At 44.9% G+C, this 21,777-nt stretch overlaps 1 protein-coding gene across 1 annotated transcript in view; it reads left to right on the top strand.

Moving 5' to 3' along the window:
- DDHD1 (DDHD domain containing 1) overlaps positions 1 to 21,777 on the top strand; it is a 48,440-nt gene that overhangs the window by 5,823 nt on the left and 20,840 nt on the right. Inside the window, 2 exon segments of the mRNA XM_018558434.1 lie at positions 8,613 to 8,786; positions 12,762 to 12,857. Of these exon segments, the coding sequence (XP_018413936.1) occupies positions 8,613 to 8,786; positions 12,762 to 12,857 (270 nt within the window).

Below are 21,777 nucleotides of genomic sequence, written 5' to 3'. Positions count from 1 at the left end.
CCCATACACACAGGGCCACACACTGGCCAAGCTGAAAATGATGGGGGTTTTTTCATGGAGGGATGATATACATTTTTCTCTTGTGCCCCCCTCAGACTTTAACCCTTTTGCTGCCAGACTAGTTTTGTTATCTTTCGTGCGCATTTTAAAATCCACTTTTTGTGTACCCCGAAAATTCACTTAAATCTCCCGAAACAGAAATACATTTTATTGCAGTATTACGGAGTACATAGCTGAATTAATTAGTGTCTTTTAGGGCTCATGAACGTGCAACACATTGTGCCGCACATCTGGAAAGGGATTCCCATGTATTCGAATGTGCTGCCCTACGTGTGAGCAACAAGGCAAGAGGCTTACGCAGCAAATTCAAGTGTGTGCGTTGCCCAGTTATGTGCACGGTAAGACGCACGTTTTGCTAAAAAATAATGGTACCGTAAACACAAAACACGCTGTTTTCATGCTGCATAAGTGCACGCCTTCAACCGCACGGCTGCTGTGACTGGGGCTTTATATATGCCTGGAGTTAATCTTTAGCCCCCATTCACCCTTGCGACACTGCATTGGATGTTTGTTTGGGTTTTTAAGCCTGCGGTGCGTGCAATTGAACACTCAAAAGTGAACAGAAAAAGTGCATATGTCTAAATGGTCCATCTCCTGAAGAGATAGGGCCCTTCCCTTACCCCACCGGGGCACAAGGCTCCTGACTGGGCAAGGCACTCGTGTCCACCTGGCTGAAACCAGGCAGGCCCATTCCTTATGGCCAGCCAAAGCCAACTGCCGAGTACTAGGTTGGGGGGGCTCTCTCAAAGAGGGGAGGAAGAACTCTAATGGCCACATTTCATCCCCCTAGACTTCAGGGTAGCCCTGATACCCCACACCCTCCATCCTTATGGGAGTGAAAAATACACACATTAAAAAGTAAAAGGTGCACGTACAGTGGAAATGTGTAATATAATGGCTAGGCCTTGTGACCCGGTATAAAAATTCCCCCCTGTATTCAGCCAAGAGGCGAGGTGCAGAGAAAAAGCAATATGTGTCGTGGTCACTGCGCTGTTCACTCTGGTGATGTGCTACTCCCGGGGGGGCTCTTGACCACTGCAGGCTCTCTGCCTTCCTAGCCCATGAGCAGACCAGGTAGACCCATTTACATCAGGAGGCACTGGGCCCCACCAGATCCCAGACACTGGGTGTTGCATTTGTCTCACGTAGGGAAGCTCATTCATTTCAATAGGCTTCTCTATGTGCGACAAGAGTGACAAAGAAGCTCCTATAGTACGGATGCACCAATACTTTTCGAGTACCAGTGCAGATACTTGGCATTTTAATGAGAACTACCAGGGTTGCAGAGTCTGCAGCTGGGACCTGGGTCTGGTACTCCACCACTGTCCTGAAATCATTGGTCTGTATTGTTTTAGAAAAACTGTCACATGACAATAAACAAAAATGTATCCGTACTTGTGTCTGTGAGTACTTGGGCGAGTATCAGTACTTGTATCTGTGAGTACTTGGGCGAGTATCAGTACTTGTATCTGTGAGTACTTGGGCGAGTATCAGTACTTGTATCTGTGAGTACTTGGGCGAGTATCAGTACTTGTATCTGTGAGTACTTGGGCGAGTATCAGTACTTGTATCTGTGAGTACTTGGGCGAGTATCAGTACTTGTACTCGCAAAAATGGTATCTGAGCATCCCTTTATATTAAGTGCTAGTTCACACCAAGCGTGGAGCAGGTGCAGAACGGATCAAAACTGCGTCCAATGTATTCCTATGGTATTTTTAGCTCCAGTTCACATCGCAGTGTGCAGATCCAGAGCAGGTAAAAAAACTGCAGCAGGCCCTATTTTACCTGCTCTGGATCGAAAAACGCATGAAAAACGCATGCAAATACCTGGAACGCACTGAAAGCCCATGTTAAACTAAGAAAAAAAAATTTGTAGTCAAAAACGCATCTAAAAGACTAAAACCTGAACGGATCTGCTCTGCATTTGGTGTGAACAATGCCTTAGAAAAACAAAATCATACATTATAACAGATGTACAAATCCCGGGAGCTCCGTGTGCTCCTTACACATGACAGCTCCCTCCTAACTTTTGAATATTTCTCTAGTCTAGTCTTGGAGCTGTAAAAGTATCGGTACTGGGTACAGTACTTGGTATCAGTGCATCCCTAGCCTATATCTTGCAAATAATAAAATAAGAACAATAAACATGTGAGAATGTTATGGAGACACCAAAAGGATTTACAACAATGAACAAGATACAAAAGTTTCCCTTGAGAACTTTAATAAAAATCGGGGCGTTTATGGAAGCTCCTTTTGGCCGATGAGTTACTGTTCCTCCACGCGTCCGTATTCCGTACAATGAGTTCTCAGCACCCGGGTTGTTTTGCAAGTCAGGAACATTCTGTAACGTCTTGTGGTCAGTGGGTTTGGAGATCGTATTCTTGCTGACATTGTAGAGCAGAGGACATGAATCATCACACGGGTGGCTCAGAGACTGTTGCATACTTTCCCTTCATGTGTGGGCAGCCCGCGGACGTTCCGAGGATCTCACGTGACCCTGTCTCTGCACGCTGGGTACTTCTTGACCAAGGAAGGGTCACCGGCCCATTTTTTTTTTTGCAATGCAGGTCGGCTAACATAAATGGGAATATGACATGTCAACCTAGATTATCATAATTACTTTTAAAAAACAAATACGCTTTTAGAACCTTCCATCATTCCATTTTTGCTTTTTAAATCTGAACTCCAGGATAAGAAAATACAAGTCATGTGTATTCTCCCCTGATTGCTCTCTCTCTTTGTGCAGGATGACTGGTCTTGTCTCCGCCCCCTCTTGTAGTTTTCTGCAGGCAGCCTGTGGTGGTTGTGGCCTGCAGAAAATGTACAGCACAGCGATGATATCACTGCTACTTGTACAAAAGAATAACTAGGTTTGTAAAGGTATTTAGTTCACACAAAGTGGATTTATATCCTTTTTGTGTTTTTATATTTAGATAAGTGTTTTTTTGCCCGAAGTTCAGCTTCAAATTGGGGAAGAGAACACCTGTCTCGTTTTGGAAGTTGTCAACAGGGAAACGGATGGCAATAAAAAAACCTGATAGACCTTCGTCCGTCCCCCCCACCTTCCTGTCGCTGTCATTTATTTATAATATATATATTTTGTTATATTGTTATATTGTTTATGTGTGTGTGTTGTGTATGTGTATATCTATCTATCTATCTATCTATATCTGTCTCTAGCTTTGACTCAGCATACATAGTTGTGTTACTTGTTGATCCTGCCAGTAGAACCAATGCTTCCCTACTCTCCCTACCAGGGCAAGCTGACCAGCAAAAGTGACAGTTACAGGGGTAGGAACAAACTATGTACCTCTTCTGGGATGCTTACAATGGTCTCCTTCTATTCATATGGCTTAAACCAGGGATGGGCAACTCTGGTCCTCCAACTGTGCTTAAACTTCCATTCTCAGCATGCCTACAATCTCGGTTTTGGTTTACTAATTTGAATTGAGATTGTAGTCCATCACGGGAGCGAGCTTGGAGCGGTGACTACTTTACAACACACACAGGGACCATGGGGAACAAACGTAGCCACCCTCCAGAAGGAAGGACAGTGTCGGCACCAATTCAGAGATGATTGGACGATCTACAGCCGAGTGACACACAAATAAGATACATTGTAAATAATTGAGATTTTAATGTATTTTTAAGATTGAACTCCAGAGTTTAATGTCACTTTAACTACTGACCCGTCCAGTACGGTCAGTGCCATGGACAGCGGAGACCTTTCTACCCCTTCATTTTAAGCTTCTGTTCCTTTTAAAGGAGAACTATGAGGTGAGTGATTTCCACTCATCCTCATAGTTTGAGCCGACCTGTGACAATGAAACTGTCACACGTCGGCTCAGTAGATCGGGAAGTGAGCGAACTCATACCGTCGCTCGCTCACTTCTCAATCCTGTCCCTGCAGAGAGCCGTGACTGTGTCACTCACGGCTCTCTGCAGGGATTCCCCCCCTCCCCGCTCCGATCCTCCATCGCTCACTGGTGGAACGGACGGGGGAAGGGCGGGTACAGCTGACTCTGTCCTCTAGATAGGCAGAGCCAGCTGTCAATCACACAGCTGGGTGAATCTCGACAGTAATGTCGGGATCCGTCCTGGCTGCGGCGCTCTCAGTATACAATGAGCTGTATCTCGCGGTATACTGAGCTTTCCGTCAAGGGAATCTCTAAGCCTGATGAAGGGGACCCTGCGAGGCCCCGAAAGCGCTTGCCAATGAGATACAGCTATTGGCAATCAAATATTTTGCTTTTTCAACTTATTGTGTGCTGGTGACATTTTTCTATTGTTCCGTCATGGGAGGACGCTAGTTTGTGTCCTCCCATGACCCTTAGGAGAACTATGGGGAAAAACACTTACCCCATAGTTCTCCTTTAAAGTGAACGGTAAGTTTGGGAGCAGCGTGACTTACCTTTTTAGTTGCCTGTGATTTGGCTTTAGTTGCACGTGGAGAAAAAAAACTTGTGCAGGAAGGTCAAATGATGTGAGCTTGAAGATGCGGTCCTTTGCGCTAATGTCCTGCATGGAGCTTTTTCGTTCATCGACCTTTAATGAACTAGAGTGATCCTCTGTGTCACTCTTCTAGCAGGTCAGAGAATATGACGGAGAACAGGATTGGTTGATTTTAGAATCTCTGATCCATTTTCTTTCAGGCACATAATGTCGCGAGGTCCACAATCCAAGTTCAGTGACGCATGATCTGTGGACCGTTCCTTGCCAGGGACGCAGTGATGGATTGATTGGCCAAAGGGGCACAGCAGAGAGGGCAGAGGGTTTAGACCACGAGCAGCTTCGGCCGCCCTCTGTGCTGTTTTAGCCTCGCCGAGCTTTATCCCTTCAGCCCTTAGATCCATCGACTGCTCTCATGCTTTATATATAGGCCTGTGTGCCAGGGCGGGCCGTGCCAGTTTAAATGTTTACACCGTCTGCCCCACGTGCCATTGTATACTTACTACACCATGCGCTAAGCTGTGCTGTCTTAACATAGAATCATCTGCTGTGTATCCTCTTATCATAGGATTATGTTTTACTGCCGGAATAAATGGCTTTCACGTGGGATTTTCATAGAAAAGCTGCAGCGGTTATAAAACACGCGGATCATCGCATTCTCGATTTCCGGTTATATTTAGAAAAGGGGAAAAGTCAAAGCTGAAAGATGACCTGAAGTCAAAATTTTCATCAACTTTGAGGGTGATGGCGACACTGGACGTGGGTTGTGGCAATGGAAAGGGCGTCCTGTAAAAAGGGGATCCCTCACCACCCTGATTGCGGGTCATGTGATCTATCGATACAGCAGCCATGCAATGGGGACGATGACACCAGTCCTTAATGAAAGTAAATGAAGAATCCTGACATCAGTGCCTAAGGTCCTGATCAGGTGCGGATCAGCAGACGCGGTGCTGTGTGTTTGGCCGCGTTTTTGATGCGTTCCAGTTTTTACAAAAATTTGTTTTTTTTTTGCTGGAGTGGGGCTGTCAGTATGTTAGCTGCAGTGCAGTGCGTTCTGCGTTTCCTGACCGTACAAAATGTGACACGCAGTATCTTTCTGTCGTAACCTGAACGGACTGCGCACCTGAGAACTGTAGCCCATAAAACACATTGGGATGCATTTTTAGTGCAGCAGCGTACGGATCAGGTCAGCACAGAAAACGGACGTCGTGTGAACAGGCCCTCAAGGTAAAACTGCCGCAGGCCATGCGATCAAATGTTGTCTCGCATGACCCAGATCAGGAGCACCTTGGATGATCCTTGTGACAGCCAGCAGCTGCGTGTGTGCTGAATGATATCTTTATACACTTTGTGGAAACTTTTATTTTCAGGTGACTCTATTGTGAACTTTTTTGTTTATTTACAGGTGAGTATTTACTGCATTGTTTGTAAAAGAAGATAGTAAATACTCTCATTTCCCAGTACACACAGCGTGCCGATCACTAGAACTGGTCCACCCAATTCCCATTCTGCAAGTGTCAATCTCCTGGGTCCCCCGGAGCTCATACTTGTAGGCCTGGAAGCCTCTGTAGTTGCTGCCTGTTGATCTCAGGGGGGAAGGGGGATTCAGCTTTTTCTATATATTTTTTTCACTCACCCCACCCCCTAGATTCTGAGCTAAAATACTTTTTTTGACAAAAGGCTCCTTGCTTGGTGATGTGTTATGTTTCTTAGTCTGCCTCTCTCATGCAATGCTTTTTCCTGTTTGAATAAAGTATTGTTTTTGTTTTGTAAAATAACGATCTGTTTGTAAATATGTAACATATATGATTCACTTTGTAAGATCATTCAATAAACAAAATTGAACCTCTTATAATGGGCACAGTAGGTGTACAGACCCGAGAACTCTGCACAGGGATGGTGGGAACCCCTTATAATGGGCACAGCATGTGTACAGACCCGGGAACTCTGCACAGGGATGGTGTGAGCCCCTTATAATGGGCACAGCAGGACAGCAGGTGTACAGACATGGGAACTCAGCACAGGGATGTTGGGAACCCCTCATAATGGGCACAGCAGGTGTACAGACTCAGAAACTCAGCACAGGAATGGTGGGAATCCTTCATAATGGGCAGAGCAGGTGTGCAGACCCGGGAACTCTGCACAGGGATGTTGGTAGCCCTTTATATTGGGCACAGCAGGTGTGTAGACCCCGGAGCTCTCCACAGGGATGGTGGGAGCACCTCATAATGGGCACAGCAGGTGTGTAGACCCCGGAACTCGGCTCAGAGATCTCTCCATTAGAATACCAGAATATATAATGAACTGTCAGGTGGTTTAACTCTCTACCATCCACCAGACACTAAAATATCCGTTTTTGGTTTACAAACGCTCGCCTTTTATGTCGATTTGAGAGTAGCTAAAAGGGGGCAGGTGAGCTGTAGAATAACATCGCCCAAACCGGCTTATGTCGACTTCACCATGCTGAGAAGTACATAGGAGCTGTGTGACTGGTTACCCTTTAGGATTACAAACCGGCCGTCCCCAGTGTCAGCAATGTGTGTGATGTGTGTGATTTTACACAGCAAGATAGGTAACGTGCTTTAGCAAAGGGTCTTTCTTTGCTGCCCGTCTTCCTCCAGCCTGCTTACTGGGCCATGAATCCGAGTCATTACCTCTGTCCAATCAGCCAGTAGGTGACTCTGCATGCTGTACAGCTGAGTGAAGAATAAGTGATCATCCTGGCTGTGCAGTTTTGACCGGTGTGTATGTGAATCTTGAGACTGACTGAACAGAGTTACAAACACTCTTATTGGTTTGGAATTCCTATCTATGTGGATTGTGTTTGGAGGTTTTCTACTGACTCTTCACAGACTACACTATTGACATCAGTTCCTCCCCGTTTGGGTCTCATTTTGCTGCTATGTAAATAGTAAACGTCATTTTGAAATTGTAGTAGATGAGTTCTCTAATTTGCCATTCAAATACGTTCTACGTAAGAATTTGTTTTAGCTCCATAAATTTTTTTTATTTGTGTTTTTATTTATGGTTTTTTTTGGCCTTTGTAGAACGATGACGGCTTCAGTGAGCATCTCCATCAAAAACGCAGGTCCCCTCTTGTGGGCTGCTTTTTGGGAATATTTGGAAAACTGAGGTCGGTGACAAAGTATGATCGAGATAGTGATTGGAAGATTCAGATTTGGCCAGATTATATTGTCTCTGTACCTAATAGACACTCTTCTCAAAGCTGAGCTCCAGCCAGAAAAAATGTCATCTAAATATATACCTTAGTAGCCAAGATGGATATAAATACACTTTGTGTGAACCCAATGCCTTTGCAAAATACGATATTGCCTTCACTGGGCTGTACATAGTTCTGCTCTCTGCACAGGCTATGTACTGCCCAGTGATGACATCACTGCTAATTTTACAAGGCAGTGGCAGCAGGGATACGAGGGGACAGAGACAGGTGCCCAGTGGGGAGGAGTGAGGCTGTCAGGATGCCAAGCGGGGAGGAGACAGCTGTCACAGGAGGCTGAGCTCTCCTCTCACACCACCCCGGTCGGCCTCCTGTGACAGACAGGAGTCAGGATGGAGAGCGGGTTACAAGCGCTCGGTGATCGGGGCTGATCGCTGTGTGTTAGTAAATAACTGAGGACAGGACATAGTATGCTTACTGCGTCACCAGTTATGAATGAACAGGAAGTGCTCTACATCACTGCCTGTTCATTCATGGTTGTGGACATAGTATCTCATACTATATCCACAGTTTATGAATGGACAGGAGCACTCAGTAAAGAGGCTTCCTGTTAATTCATAATAGGGGCTGCAGAAAAAGAGATTGTGTCAATCCTTTTTAATTTTTTTTATTTTAAAGGGAAATATCAGGCGTCTTTTTAGACCCCTGATATTTCCCCAGAGCCCCCAGCAGGAAAGTAAAAAAAAAGAAATAATAAAAATATTTAAATTAAATTTAAACATTTGGGGGGGAAAAAGTCCGGCCTGAAAATTATTTTTGGTACATCCCTAGCTCTTACCTTTTTTTTTGTATGCTCCATCTAAAACTATAAAAAGGTTTCTGCTTTAGATACTTTAATCCAATTTTTTTTTTTTTACCCTTCCAGAAACGGATAGGATCCCAGTGATGCGAGGCCAGTGGTTCATTGATGGCACATGGCAGCCCCTTGATGAGGACGAGAGTAACCTGATTGAGCTGGAACATCTGAAATGCTTCAGGGGTCATCAGATGCCCGACAACTTTGACCTGGAGGTGGTGAAGCCGGTGGACCACAAGGATGGTGAGATACGTTTCCCCTTGGCTTTCTCTGTTCACAATATCAGAATGAACTTGGCTGAAAGGGACGTGTATTCTCTATAGTAGAATAGAAAACCCAGCAGAGCCCCTTTGTAAGGATTGGGCCAGGTGTTCAGACCTGGGAACCCGTTAGTAGACATTTAGTCACTCGAGCACCCCAGAGGTGAGAAACCATTCAGTCATTTAACTGTCCGGCTGAAAGATATATTTTCATGGACTCTACTTTGCAGAAACTTTAATCTGTTCATTTTAGAGAGCCGGACACGACTGGACTTGGATTTTTGTAAAAGGTTGTGAGAGGCTTATAGTTACTTATAGTTCAAGCCTGACTCCATGCTGAGGCACTTGCTGCCTTCTAGTTGCTAAGTGTACCTAACAATACTTAAAAATCGAGCCCCATATTTGAGTCATTTAAACTACAAGGTACTTGTGATTTGTGTCAGCTGATGCAAAGCGAGAGGTTTGGTTTCAGCCCAGTTCATTCCAAAAAGTATTCCAGCCCAGTTCATTCCATAAAAAGTGCTTATGGTAACAGTAATAAAGTGCAGCACCATGTGGTCCCCTCACGTATTGTGGTAGTCTTCAAAGAAGTCCTCGTAGAGCCCCTTTGGACCGTGAGGGCCAGGTTGTAGACAGGACCTTAACTTCTCTCCAAGTCTGTCAAGCCCCGTCCCTTCTGGTGCTGATATTCCCCATCTGTCATTCACCTACCAAATGCCAGAGATTTCAGTGGAGGTCCTGGCAATTCAGGGTTGAATGATGGGGGTGGAGCTTGACATCAGGATGAGCGGGGCATAATTCCAACTTTGGTTAAAAAAAAAAGTCAAAGCCCCATATGGAGCCTGGGCATAGCATCCAAGGGGCTTCGTAGTGACGTTAAGATCAATTTCAAGACTAATACCACTTCTTCCAAGACCACCGAAGAGCTGCACTTTATCTGGTCTTACCTTTGGCATTTTTCAGGCCAGATTGGGTTTACTGTATAATTATCCTGTTTTTTGTTACCCTCCTTGATGAATCACACATGCATGCATCTTTATAATCGGGAAGATACAGTAAACTCCCAGTTATCCGGCACCCACGGGGATCAGTAGGTGCCGGATAACTGAAGTTTCTGGTAACGTGCCCCCGCTTTCCCACGCAGCCCCATTCACCTGCCGACAGGTGAATGGAAGCAGCCGGTAGCAATAAGCCAGCCTGCTATTGCAATTTGAAATATCCAATAGCTGACTGGCTATTGAGGCCCCTCCCACTGAGCAGAGGCGCGGACCTGAGAAAGTTCTCTCCTCTGCTCAGTGGGCGTGCATAATAGCCAGCCTGCTATTGGCTATTGCTATATGAAATAGCCAATAGCAGGCTGGCTATTTTTCCACATTATTTACATTCTGCTGCCGACCGCGGAGTCTAGCTGCCGGCCAGCATCCAGCCGTGAACAAAGTATTTAGTTATCAACTAAATAAATGTAGTTGCCAACTAAATTTTTGGCATCCACTAAGCACCGGACCGCTTTTTTAGTTCACATCAAGCCGGCAAAAAAAATGTCCTTTTTTTTGTGTTTCTTTTTTTGTGCTGGTTGTTTGAGAGTGCTAGTTGCTTGAATGCCGGATAATGGGAAGTTTGCTGTATTTCACTAAATAACTTGAACTAATGTATGCTTTTCAGAATCCTGCTTAAAGGGTCAGTCCACCCAAAACTCAAAGTAATAATTGTATAACGACATGAATCTCTAATTGGCTCCTTATATTGTCAGGGAATCTCTTGAGGCATAAAAATGTCCCAAAGTCCCAACAGCACCTTGTTGTTCCTTCATTTGCTACAGCTGAGCTAAGCCCCATCCATCCAGTAACAGGCCAGTCTAAGAGCATCTTTGTGGCCAATGGATGAGCTCCTGTTGGTTGAGGACGGAGCCTAGTTCTTTAGAGATGGGGGCAGAAGTCGAGGCATCAGTATAGCATGCGCTTAGGATCAAGGTGCTCCCCAGGTATACAAGAAACTTGCCTTTTGGGGTTAATTTGAACACTTTAATTCCTGGCAGATTCAGTAAAGCGTTTTTTTTTAAAAATGTAGAAGTCCTGGTCATGCACCATATGGTCCTTCAATTGTCTTTGTTGGCCTAATCTGTGCGCCCCCCTGATCTTGGGAAGGAAACTTCACCCACCACCATTCGCTTTGCTAATGAGCGCAACTTTGTTGGCCATTGAGGCACTCTCATTGGACAGTTAATCGTACGTAAAGCAACTTCAGTACCCCCCTCATGTTTTTTTTTGTTCCCCTCCTTCCCTTTTTAGCTGGGTTATGCAGAAAAAAGACATACTCACACTCTGGATCCAGCAGTGTTCTATAGGGATGAGCTGCTGCACAGCCATTCCTGCTCAGCCATCTGGTCTGGCTGCGAGAACCCAAAAGAGAAGGCCAGCCTCCTGATGACATGGTGCAAGCACTGTAGAGTACCCAGAGACCTCCTGGGATGCATTATATGGGTATCCAAGGAGGCTACGGGGAATATACTGTACACCAAATTCTCACCTAGGTGAGGATAGAAAAGGTACAGAGAGGGTACCTGTGAAAAATAGACTTTAAAACCTCAGTAGTATATTTTATATAGGACATTTGTTTATAAGTTCAGAAACTGCTTTTTGAGTCCTATATAAGTCCATCAGGGAGACTCTCAATGGTTGCTGTATGTGGATATGCGGAGATCTCATCTCACCCCTGAATTCCCTGACATATATTCGTTGCTTTGAGTTCTGCACCTCAAAATTTTGGTCAGCTTTGGCTGGACTGTCCCTTTTTAAATTCCAATATGGCGATGATCATAATAAAAGCGTAATTTTAAACTGTGTAAACACTTCATGTGATGTTATCTGAGACCCCGATCTATCTTCAGACAAAATCATTAATAAGTAAACTCATCAAAGTGGATAGACTGTCATTATGTGCCGGCATTCTTCTGTGGTTGTATGATTGAGGCCCAGCCAGAAAGATAATATTCCCCGTCATATAAAACGTATTAATTTTTAAATGTGCCCTTTTCTGCTGTTGTCTATGGAAGCCCATGTTGAATGACTCTTTAAAGGAGAACTATGAGGTGAGTGATTTCCACTCACCTCATAGTTCTAGCCGACCTGTGACAATGAGACTGTCACAGGTCGGCTCAGTAGATCGGGAGGTGAGCGAACACATAGCGGCGTTCGCTCGCCTCGCGGTATACTGAGCCTAGGGTGACGGGAGGACGCTAGTTTGTGTCCTCCCGTTACCCTAAGGGGAAAAGCCTTAACCCCATAGTTCTCCTTTTTAAAAGTTCTACCTGGCTCCTAGATTGGATTGTTTGTTTGACTTATGAGCTCTGTATTAAAGTGGACCTATTAGTCCATTAAAATCTGTTGAAGATGCTTTCAGCTTACTCTTTGCTGGAAAGAAAGTCCAGAGCTTTCCCTGGTGGCTGGTCATGTGACCAGTACCAAGGCACTGATCACATGGTATTTGCCTGGAGGAAGCTGCTGCTCTGGCTGTGGTCAGGTAAAGTCACCCAATCAGCGGCACTGCCTGAATGACGACGGTCTCGACATGGATAGTGCCTTGGCATTGGTCATATAATGGACCATTGGCCCTTTCCAGTCAAAGATATGCCTGCAGCATCTTTTATTACCTTTCACTAATTTATGTGCTAAATAAGATACTTTTTTGGATTTCAAGTGCTTTTCAGTTTGTCAATTCCTGTTAACTGTTGATTTTTTGCCTTTTGTTACTGATTAAAACTTTTATAACTTTCTAGAGGCAGTACTAACATTTTGCAGCAAGGATTTGTTGATTTTGTTGAAAGTTGTTACAATCAGTGTTGGTGGTAAACGCATGCTGTATAACTATTATGTTGCTGTGCTCTCAACCTGCTAATATTGTGACTGTCGGAAGATCTCAGTCCGGAGACAAGTAAAGTTTCCTCTCTTCACTTTGCTAGTTGTCCCACCTCCCTTCTCCCTCCCTTTCCTGTTCAGTTGGAGAGGATATAACGAAAGCACAGGCGCCCCATGCGCCAAGAGAAGGCGTTACGAAGGTACGGTAACCTAGACGCCTTGTAGAAACTTACACTAGATGCTTTGTAATGCCTCTCCACATACTGCTGCTGTATAGATCTAGATCACACAGCTGACTGTCTTATGTCTCAGAGTTTGTGATGCCAGAACGCTGGACTCCTGCTGTATAGTCTTGGGGCTGGCACTGTGTCTGCGTCACTTGTCATTCCATTCGAGTACTGAACTCTACAAGTAGACATGTAGGAGGCTTCAAGATTGGAGCCCTAAAACCTTCTCTAAACGCAAGAACAGAAATGTCATATTGCCGCTTACCAGTCCTTAGATGCATTTGTTTCCTTTCCCATGTTATCCTTCCTTTTATCTTTTGACCCGGTGATTCTGTCGGGCACACACTTCCTGTCTTAGGGTGACCCGCTCACTCACTACACTGTATCTATGAACGAGCAGCAATGTCACCATAGGCTGCTCTCCTGATTTGGACTACAAACACATGCACATCTAGGTGGGGCAATAAGTAGTTTACAGAAAATAGGTTGGAAGATTAACAGGTATTTTTCTCTCTTGTCCATTGAGGGACACAGCTCTGAAGGCTTCTGATATGTAGGGTTATGCTGCCGCCTCTAAGAGAAATGGACACTAGGCAAGCAAGTAAAAAGCCTGTCACTTTAAGGACATAACCCCTCTCACCTCACACTTGCCAATTTCGCTTAGTGTCCTCAGGAGGATGGATGTCTCCTTCTCTTCTGCTTTATTATTTTAGTTCATTTTGTTTCTTTGCAGATTGTACTATTGAGGGCCGATAGATGATGATAAATCCTGGGACAAGGGTGTGCAAATTTTATTAAAAAAACTACTTTTCCATGGACTAAAGCGGGGGGCCCAATCTACTTGTCCCTCAGGGCAATCTGCTCACAATATGCGAGCGAACCAATTGACGAGGGAGCACGGAGCCGGCTTCCTGGCCGATCAGGAAGTTGGGCGGCATGTAATGACTCGCTGCCCAGCTTCCTGATTGACCGAGAAGCTAGCCAACCAGGAAGACGCGCAGCGAGTCATTACCCACCCCACGGCTTCCTGATTCCCAGAAATCTGGCTCCATGCTTCCACATCACCTAGTGCTGAGGGAGCATGGAGACGGCTTCCCAGATAATCAGGAAGCTGGGCGGCGAGTCATTACACGCCTCCCGGCTTCCTTAATAGAAATTCCGGTTTTCGGTAGCTGCGACTACCTGAAAAAAAAATATCGGTACGAGTACTCTATATTGAAAAAACGGTATCGGTACATCCCTAGCGTTTCCCCTGCACGAGAGGGTCGTCTTTTTGAAATTATCTCGGATTAGGTTAATTAAATAGCTATGGAGGTAAAAGTGAGCACTTACCTCAGATGCAAAGAAATAGGGCTCAGTGTTGTACGCCAGCTTCTTCTTTTCCATCTTTTATACATTATTTTAATCCCCAGCTTTCTAAAGACGTTTTACACTTATTCCAAACCTTTGGACCCCCTAGACGTCCTTGGCAATTTAAAAAGTCTGATTTATCATAACGTTCTGCTTCAACATATTCTATATCTGGTTGGGGGACGCCGAATGGAATTTTCAGAGACATGGGAAACACAAATTTCAGAATGTTTTTTTCATCTTCCTCAAACTTTGCGTTTTGGCTTCACGTGTCTTGGCAGCGTCGGATGAACCGCAGTTCAAGGTCTATTGGATCCGGCTGTTACTAATCCCCGTTCCTTTAGCAGAATGTTTTCAAGATTTTTACTTAAAACTGTTTACGGTTCAAAAACCCAACGGAAGACTGCGTCCGATTCTGGATAGAAAGCACTCAATGCGTTTGTACTTATTCATAAATTCTGTATGAATTCCATTCTGTTGGTTCTCACTTCTCTTAGACAAGGCATTTTTTTGGTTTCCATAGACCTAAAGGATGTGTATCTAGTCATTCCTGTAGTTTCCTTCATTTTGCAATAGGAAACCTTCATGATCAGTTTGTGGCTCTTCTCTTTGGCTTCGGCTCCAAGGGTTTTATACAAAAGTTCTTCTTCCGGTCCTGGGATTTTTTCTTCACAAGGGCATTCCAATTATCAGATGCTTAGATTACTTTTACTTCAAGAAGCGTCTTCTCCTATTTTGGAGCTCGACGTCTAGACGTTGCTGCGGATATATTCGCGGACTTTGGGTGGATTCTGATCCTTGAGATGTTATCCCTAGTTTCTGTCACATCACTTGGAGTATTTGGATACCCATCAAGCCAAACTGTTCCTCTCCTAGGAACAAAATATTTAATGTTGCAGGATCAGGTTCGGTCGCTTTGATCCCATCGCTATTCCTCTCTGCGAACCTACATGAGAATACTGGGATTGATGGTGTCAACCTTCCCAAGTGGTACCGTTTGCTCCGTTCCATTTCAGAACTTTACAGAGGAACATTCTTAGTGTGTAACAAGTCTACTTTGTCGCCGGGCAAGATGATTAGATTGAGTGCCCCGGCAAAGATGTCTCTGTCGTGGAATGACATCTCCTGCGTTGACAATGGGAAAGTCTTTTTCTTCCCATGTCTTGGAAGATTGTCATGACGGTTTCCAGTCTTGTGGGATGGGCTGTCTCTTCAGGTTGTTGGCCTCTGGAAGAATCCGAGCTTCAGCTTTATATCCTGGACTTGAGGGTGATTTTGTCTGTCGTTGTTTCGCTGGACCTGTCTTCTATCAAGCATTGAAAAAAAGTAATTTCAGATTTTGTTCTTTGTTTTAAAGCTCAGAGATGTTCTACCCATTAGATTTATTTATTTTTTTTCATCATGCGTGGAAGGTTGTTCTTTGTTGGTGTGAGTCTTTGGGATTTTCCACATATATTGCAAATTTTGTCTTTTCTTCAACTTGAGGTATATCAACGTTTTAGCTCGAAGTACCAGGCAGACATCTGCCTTGTTGGTCTTCTTTTTTTAGTGTACTCCTTGCTTCTAATTCCTTTCTTCATACTTTTATTCAGGGAATTTCTCAAGTAGTTCCTCCTGTTAGGTCTCCTTTTCCTTCGTGGGCCTTGAACTTGGTTTTATCTGTTTTACAGAACCCCCTTTCGAACCCATACAAGACCTTTTCTTTGATTTGTTTTCCAAAATGGTTGCTTTTCTTGTGACCATTACCTCAGCTAGAAGGATTTCCGAGTTGTCTGCTTTGTCTTGTAAAGAACCCTATTTGGTTCTTCATAGGGACAAGGTTGTTTTTGAGATCACAGGTTTCCTTTTTACCCAAAGTAATCTCAGCTTTTCGTTTATATGAAGACTTTGTTTTCCCTTCACTTTGTCCAGCTTCTGTTCATCCTAAGGACATTTCTCCATAATTTTTGGATGTTGTGAGGCTGTTACTGCTTATCTCTTTCAGCCACATCTTCTTTCCCATCTTCAGACTCTTTATTGTTCTTTCAGAAAGGCCAAAAAAAACTTTTCTGCTAAAACTAGCATCAGAAGTGGCAGAAACCGCTTTTATAAAACTTTGTAAACGTGTGAACTGAAGGCCAAGTTGCGACCTTGCAATTTAGAGCAACAGAAGCTTGATTCTGAAATGCCCAAGAAGTACTAATTGCCTGAGGAAATGATCAGAAACAGGAAAAGGTGGTACCTAGTTCCTCAATTCATAAGCTTGAATGACAAGCTGACGAATTCACTTAAAGTCGATCTAGAAGCTAAAAGACCTTTTCATGCAGCTATTTAGTGTACTTTGAGAGTTCATGTTTAGTTTCGGTAGTGCTTTAGTTGTTGTGGTGCCCGCCCCTCTGTTTGGACTGCTTTTGAGCATCCCTATGTCTCAGATTTCTTCAGAGCTGTGTCCCTCAATGGACGATCGAGAAAATAGGACACAGCTCCCACCCCTAAAATTCCTTTATGTTGCTTGCTAGAACTGGGAGGTGGGAGGGGTTATGTCCTTTTAAAGTGACAGGCTTTCTAGTGTCCATTTCTCCTAAATGCAGCAGCATAACCCTACGTCTCGGAATCCTTCAGAGCTGTGTCCCTCAGTGGACTCCAAGAAAAAAGTCCTATTTTTTGCACTCACTGAAAATGTTCTTGGCCGACAAAATGCCACCACATCTAAGGACCTGTAAGCTGCAATATACTCCATGTTTTCAGGTTTATATCTCCTTTAAAGTGACCCTGCCACCAACTCAATGTTAATAAGGGAGCTAGAAGGACTCCCCTGCTAAGGATGATTAGGTAATCTAATCTTGTTTACCTTAAGGTGTCCATACACTGTAATATTTTCTTCTTTCTTACAGATTCCGTTATCAACGCTTACAAGCATTGACCAAGGAATCTCCTGCAGTCTTCATTGTATTCTGATAGCTGATTGGCAGCCGGCTCTGTTTGTTGGAAGATTTTCCAAAAGGCTCCTTTAATCAGCTGATTGAGGGATGCCGGCCAAAAGGGTTCCGACCGCGGCACCCATTGTGCGAATTTCAGCCAGTTCAATTTGCACAGTGTATGGCCAGCTTTGGAGAGTAGGCACTTAAGAGGAGACATGGTGGCTGTCTACAAATTAATCAATGGCAGCTGTAAGGGAGGTGACAACTTCATTCATCCTAGGCCCTTGAAGAGGACACATGGGCACAGTGGACCTGGGTGGGGACTCCTTTGCCCAGGTAGTGGTAAAAGCTAGAAGCATTGACGGATCCAAAAACGTCTACATGTCTTCCTCGATACATAGAGAAATGTATACTCCTAGAACAGAAAACTTATTTCAACACACACGTAGGTTAGACTGGATGGACCTGTGTCTTTCAACCTTATCTACTATGTAATGACTGTAATAGAAAAAGGAAAAAACCTCGCCTCTCCAGTGGGCCGTAGCTATTTGATAGTTCCGGGTGTGTCAGTGCGTCACCTGCTGGCCACTGTGGTTCTTCCCGCCAACCCCATACATTACTGCTATGGCCTGTAGTTGTGGTAAGGGTGAGTTGGCAGAAGGAAGCACAGCACCCTATAGTGGGCACACTATCGGATACCCCCGGATGTCAAAAAGCGGCAGTGCCCAGTTGAGTTGGTGACGAGGTCACCTTCACTCTCCTGCTGCTCCATTTAGCTACCAAGAACAAGGAAAATCCCCCGTTTTGAAGTATGGGGGAAGCATTTGATAGGTGCAGGGGAGGAGGGGAAATCAGTTTTGTTCTGTTTTTTTGAGTGTAGAGTGAAGCACTTATTCCTAGGGATGCAGCTTGATAGTTTACACACCACAAAGTTGTCCTTTCATTAATAATGTAGATTTGAAGATGGCTGTTTATTTGTAGTCTACAGAATGCGAACGCTTCAGTCATGCCAGTCAAGTCTCCGTTTGTCTGACCTGCCGCAGTGTGCTATGGTGTCCTCATGTCCTAGCTGTTTGACTTGGCCAACGTATTATCTGTTGCCTTAAGCTGAATATCATCCGCTCTTCCTGTAGTAACTGCTAACTTTATAGTTCACCTATTCTTTAGTGCAAAACAAATGCTGTGAATGCAGACGGTTGGAGGGGTGGACTTTGCACATGATTCTTCCACCCGTGAGGAGTTTACCATATTCTGGCAATATGTCACTAAAAGGCTTGCTCTAGAGCGTTGTGTGCCCCATATTTGCCTATTTCTTGTAGTGATGCAGACCTCATAGTCGGTGGATGGAAAGAAATATGACGGGCCCTGTTATCCGCATCCGAGAACACCAGCATAGTTGATGCCAGACTACTCCAGAAGGTCACCATTTGGTCCCATTTTTATAACTTTACCTACTTTGGTATGCCTGCTTTATCAGGGGTCACCTGAAATCTGACAGTTGCCGCCATGTCCGCAGACTGACCTCACCCACCATCTCCCGTCTCCTGAAAATGAATGTCTAAAAGCAGAAGCCTGTGTTGGTTCACATTCTGCGAGACCCTATTATTTAGTTGGGAGATGGCGTGTGAGGTCAGCAACTATCTAATGTTAAGTGACCCTCAGCGAATGTAGATTTATTGGCTTTTCAGCCATTATTGTAGTCAATAGTTTGCAATCTAACACAACCGTCTGACCGTAGGTTTATTGTAGAAAAAGGAATACACAAATGGGCAGATATCATCAAGGGAACCTTGTCATGCTTCACGCAAAGGTTATCCTTATGATTTAAAGGAGAACTATGGGGTTAAGGCTTTCCCCCATAGTTCTCAGGGTAACGGGAGGACACAAACTAGCGTCCTCCCATCACCCAAAGCTCAGTATACCGCGAGCTACAGCTCGCGGTATACTGAGACGCTGAAGCGGATCCCGACAATTGTGCCGGGATCCGCCCAGCTGCGTGAGTGACAGCTGGCTCTGCCTATCTAGAGGCAGAGCCAGCTTACCCGCCCCCTCCCCCGTCCGATCCACCAGTCAGCGCTGGCGGATCGGAGGGGGGAATCCTGCCCCTCCCCTGTCATGGCAGGGAGTCGTGACAGGATCGAGAGGTGAGCAAATGCCGGTATGTGTTCGCTCACCTCCCGATCTACTGAGCCGACCTGTGACAGTCTCATTGTCACAGGTCGGCTAGTTCTCCTTTAAGCACTTTGTTCAAAATGTGTCGCGGTCCCCTTGTTGTTATCTGCCCATTTGTGCGTAACTTTTTCTACAATGGACCTACAGTCAAGCAAGGTGGGTGAAGCAGTTTTTTTTAATTGGGGATTTACTTATGTATGGGGAGCAGGAGATTTTTAAAAGCCACAATCTCCCAGTGCCTTGGGGTATGTGGGCTCCTTTGCAGCAGAGCAATTCTTTTGCTTGTGTTATTAGGCTTGCTTGTCTTCAGACCTTGAAACTAAATCTAGCCATACACCAAGTCTTGCTGACTTTACTGAAATGCAAGCAGGCTGTGGCCCCATCAGGACCCCCCATTTGACAAGTCAATTGAAAAATCAGAGACTGTCTAGGCCAAACGGTGACTGCTGCCACATAGTCACAGTCACTGTTTGGGTATTTTGACAGCAGCACACCTGACACTTGTAGAATTTAAAGAAGATTATGAGGCGAGTGATTTTCACTCACCCTTATAATCTTAGCCGAACCTGTGACAATGAAACTGTTCAGTAGATCGGGAAGTGAGCAAACAAATACCGTTGCTCGCTCACTTCTCGATCTATTCCTGCAGAGAGCCGTGACTGTCACGCACGTCTCCCTGCAGGGATTTCCCCCCTTCCCGCTCCGATCCTCCAGCACTGACTGGCGAAACGCGAGGGGGCGGCACAGCTGGCTCTGCCTTTGGCTATGCAGAGCCAGCTGTCAATCCCGCAGCTGGGTGGATCCAGACAGTATTGTCGGGATCCGTCCCGACTGCGGCGTCTCGGTATACCACTAGCTGTAGCTCGCGGTATACTGAGCTTTGGGTCTCGGGAGGACGCTAGTTTGTGTTCTCCCGTGACCCTTAGGAGAACTATGGGGAAAAACCCTAACCCCATAGTTCTCTAATAGCCCAGTGGGAAGGATTCCTCCATCCACACGGTTTAATATGGGTGGAGGAATTGAGAGGTTTTTTTTTTGTTTTCTTTTTTTCTTGCTCAGTCTGTGGGGCTGAATGAGAAAAATGTATTGCCAGCTCATGTTGTGAAGCTCTCATGCAAAAAAGGCAGGACAGTACCCTGTGGTGCTCCCACCACCCCTTCACTTAATGCAATACTCGAGCCGAAATGTCCGGCTCAGACAAAGTAATGTCAGTAAGGGGTAGATATAAACCTTTATAAGTAACCATGCACAGTTATAATTTTAGGCTCCATGTGCCTGAAAGAAAAGGGTAATGCTTGACTCATGTTCCCAAAATTTCATTTAAATCCCCATGGCTGGGAGTTGGGTGATGGGGGATATATAGTTCTGCTTGCATGTGCAGAAATCTATGGTGTTGCCCGTAAATGTGCCTTAGGGTCCCCACACACCTTACGATTATCGTACGATAATCGCGGGAAATCCCGCGGTCGTACCATGATCGTAAGGTGTGTGGAAGCCGTGCGACCTCTACTACTGTAAGGTCGCACGACTTTAAACTTACGGACATGTTCGAAAACCCGCCTGGCCTGGCAGCGGCGAGCGTGAGGTGGGAGGAGGTGTGGCGTGCAGCGTGTGTGGAGCCGTGAACAGGGCCAACCAATCGGAAGCCGATTAATCGATTATTGAAAAAGTTGACAACTTTTTCAATAATCGATTATAATCGATTATTTCGATTAGTTGTTGCAGCCCTAGCTCGTACGTTTTTTTAAGTACCTTACAACCATCGCAAGACAGAAGTCTTGCGATGGTTGTAAGGGTTGTGCCCAGCCTTAGAAGTGTTTTTTTGTCAATTTGACTCTTTGGAACATGACTCACTGTATACAACTAAAACAGTTGCGTCTAATAAGTAGTGAATGGCTAAGGGATAATCGAGTTCTTTTTAGGACAGGACTGGGTTAATCCCAAGTTCCAGTTAATGCCAATAAGCACATTACTGCTAGTAGCTGCATTGCACAAGTCTGTTTTAGGGTTTAAATAATGCCACTGGCATTGTGTAGAACATCTATACCAGGGGTAGGTAACCTCAGCACTGTGGTAATACCATAAATCCCATTATGCCCATGGCTGTCAGTCTTGCAGTGCCTCATGGGACTTGTGGTCCCTCAACAGCTGGAGTGCCAAGGTTGCCTACCCCTAGTCTGTACTATGCATGTTATTATAGACTGCAGTACATGTGTGCAGCCTGTAGGTGGCTCCTAGATGTTTGAAGGGAAAGTATAGCATTTAATTTATTTTTATTTTTCTGTTATACAAAAATGAAACACTTTTTCTCTTTTTTAAGCTAAACATTACATCAGATATTTCATATTTAGAACTTGCATGTAGGGCAATACTAGCTAGCTCAACAGCTTTCTTTAATAGAACAGGGGAGATCAGATTGTACACAGAGGTGAAACACTCTTACTACCTCTCCCCAGAGATGGGACTTTCTG

Source organism: Nanorana parkeri, unplaced genomic scaffold (assembly GCF_000935625.1).
Source record: "Nanorana parkeri isolate BGI_ZX_2015 unplaced genomic scaffold, ASM93562v1 scaffold339, whole genome shotgun sequence".
In the NCBI taxonomy this organism is placed as follows: domain Eukaryota; kingdom Metazoa; phylum Chordata; class Amphibia; order Anura; family Dicroglossidae; genus Nanorana; species Nanorana parkeri.
Note: the sequence above shows the minus strand (reverse complement) of the source record. Positions and strands in the feature narration are given on the sequence as shown.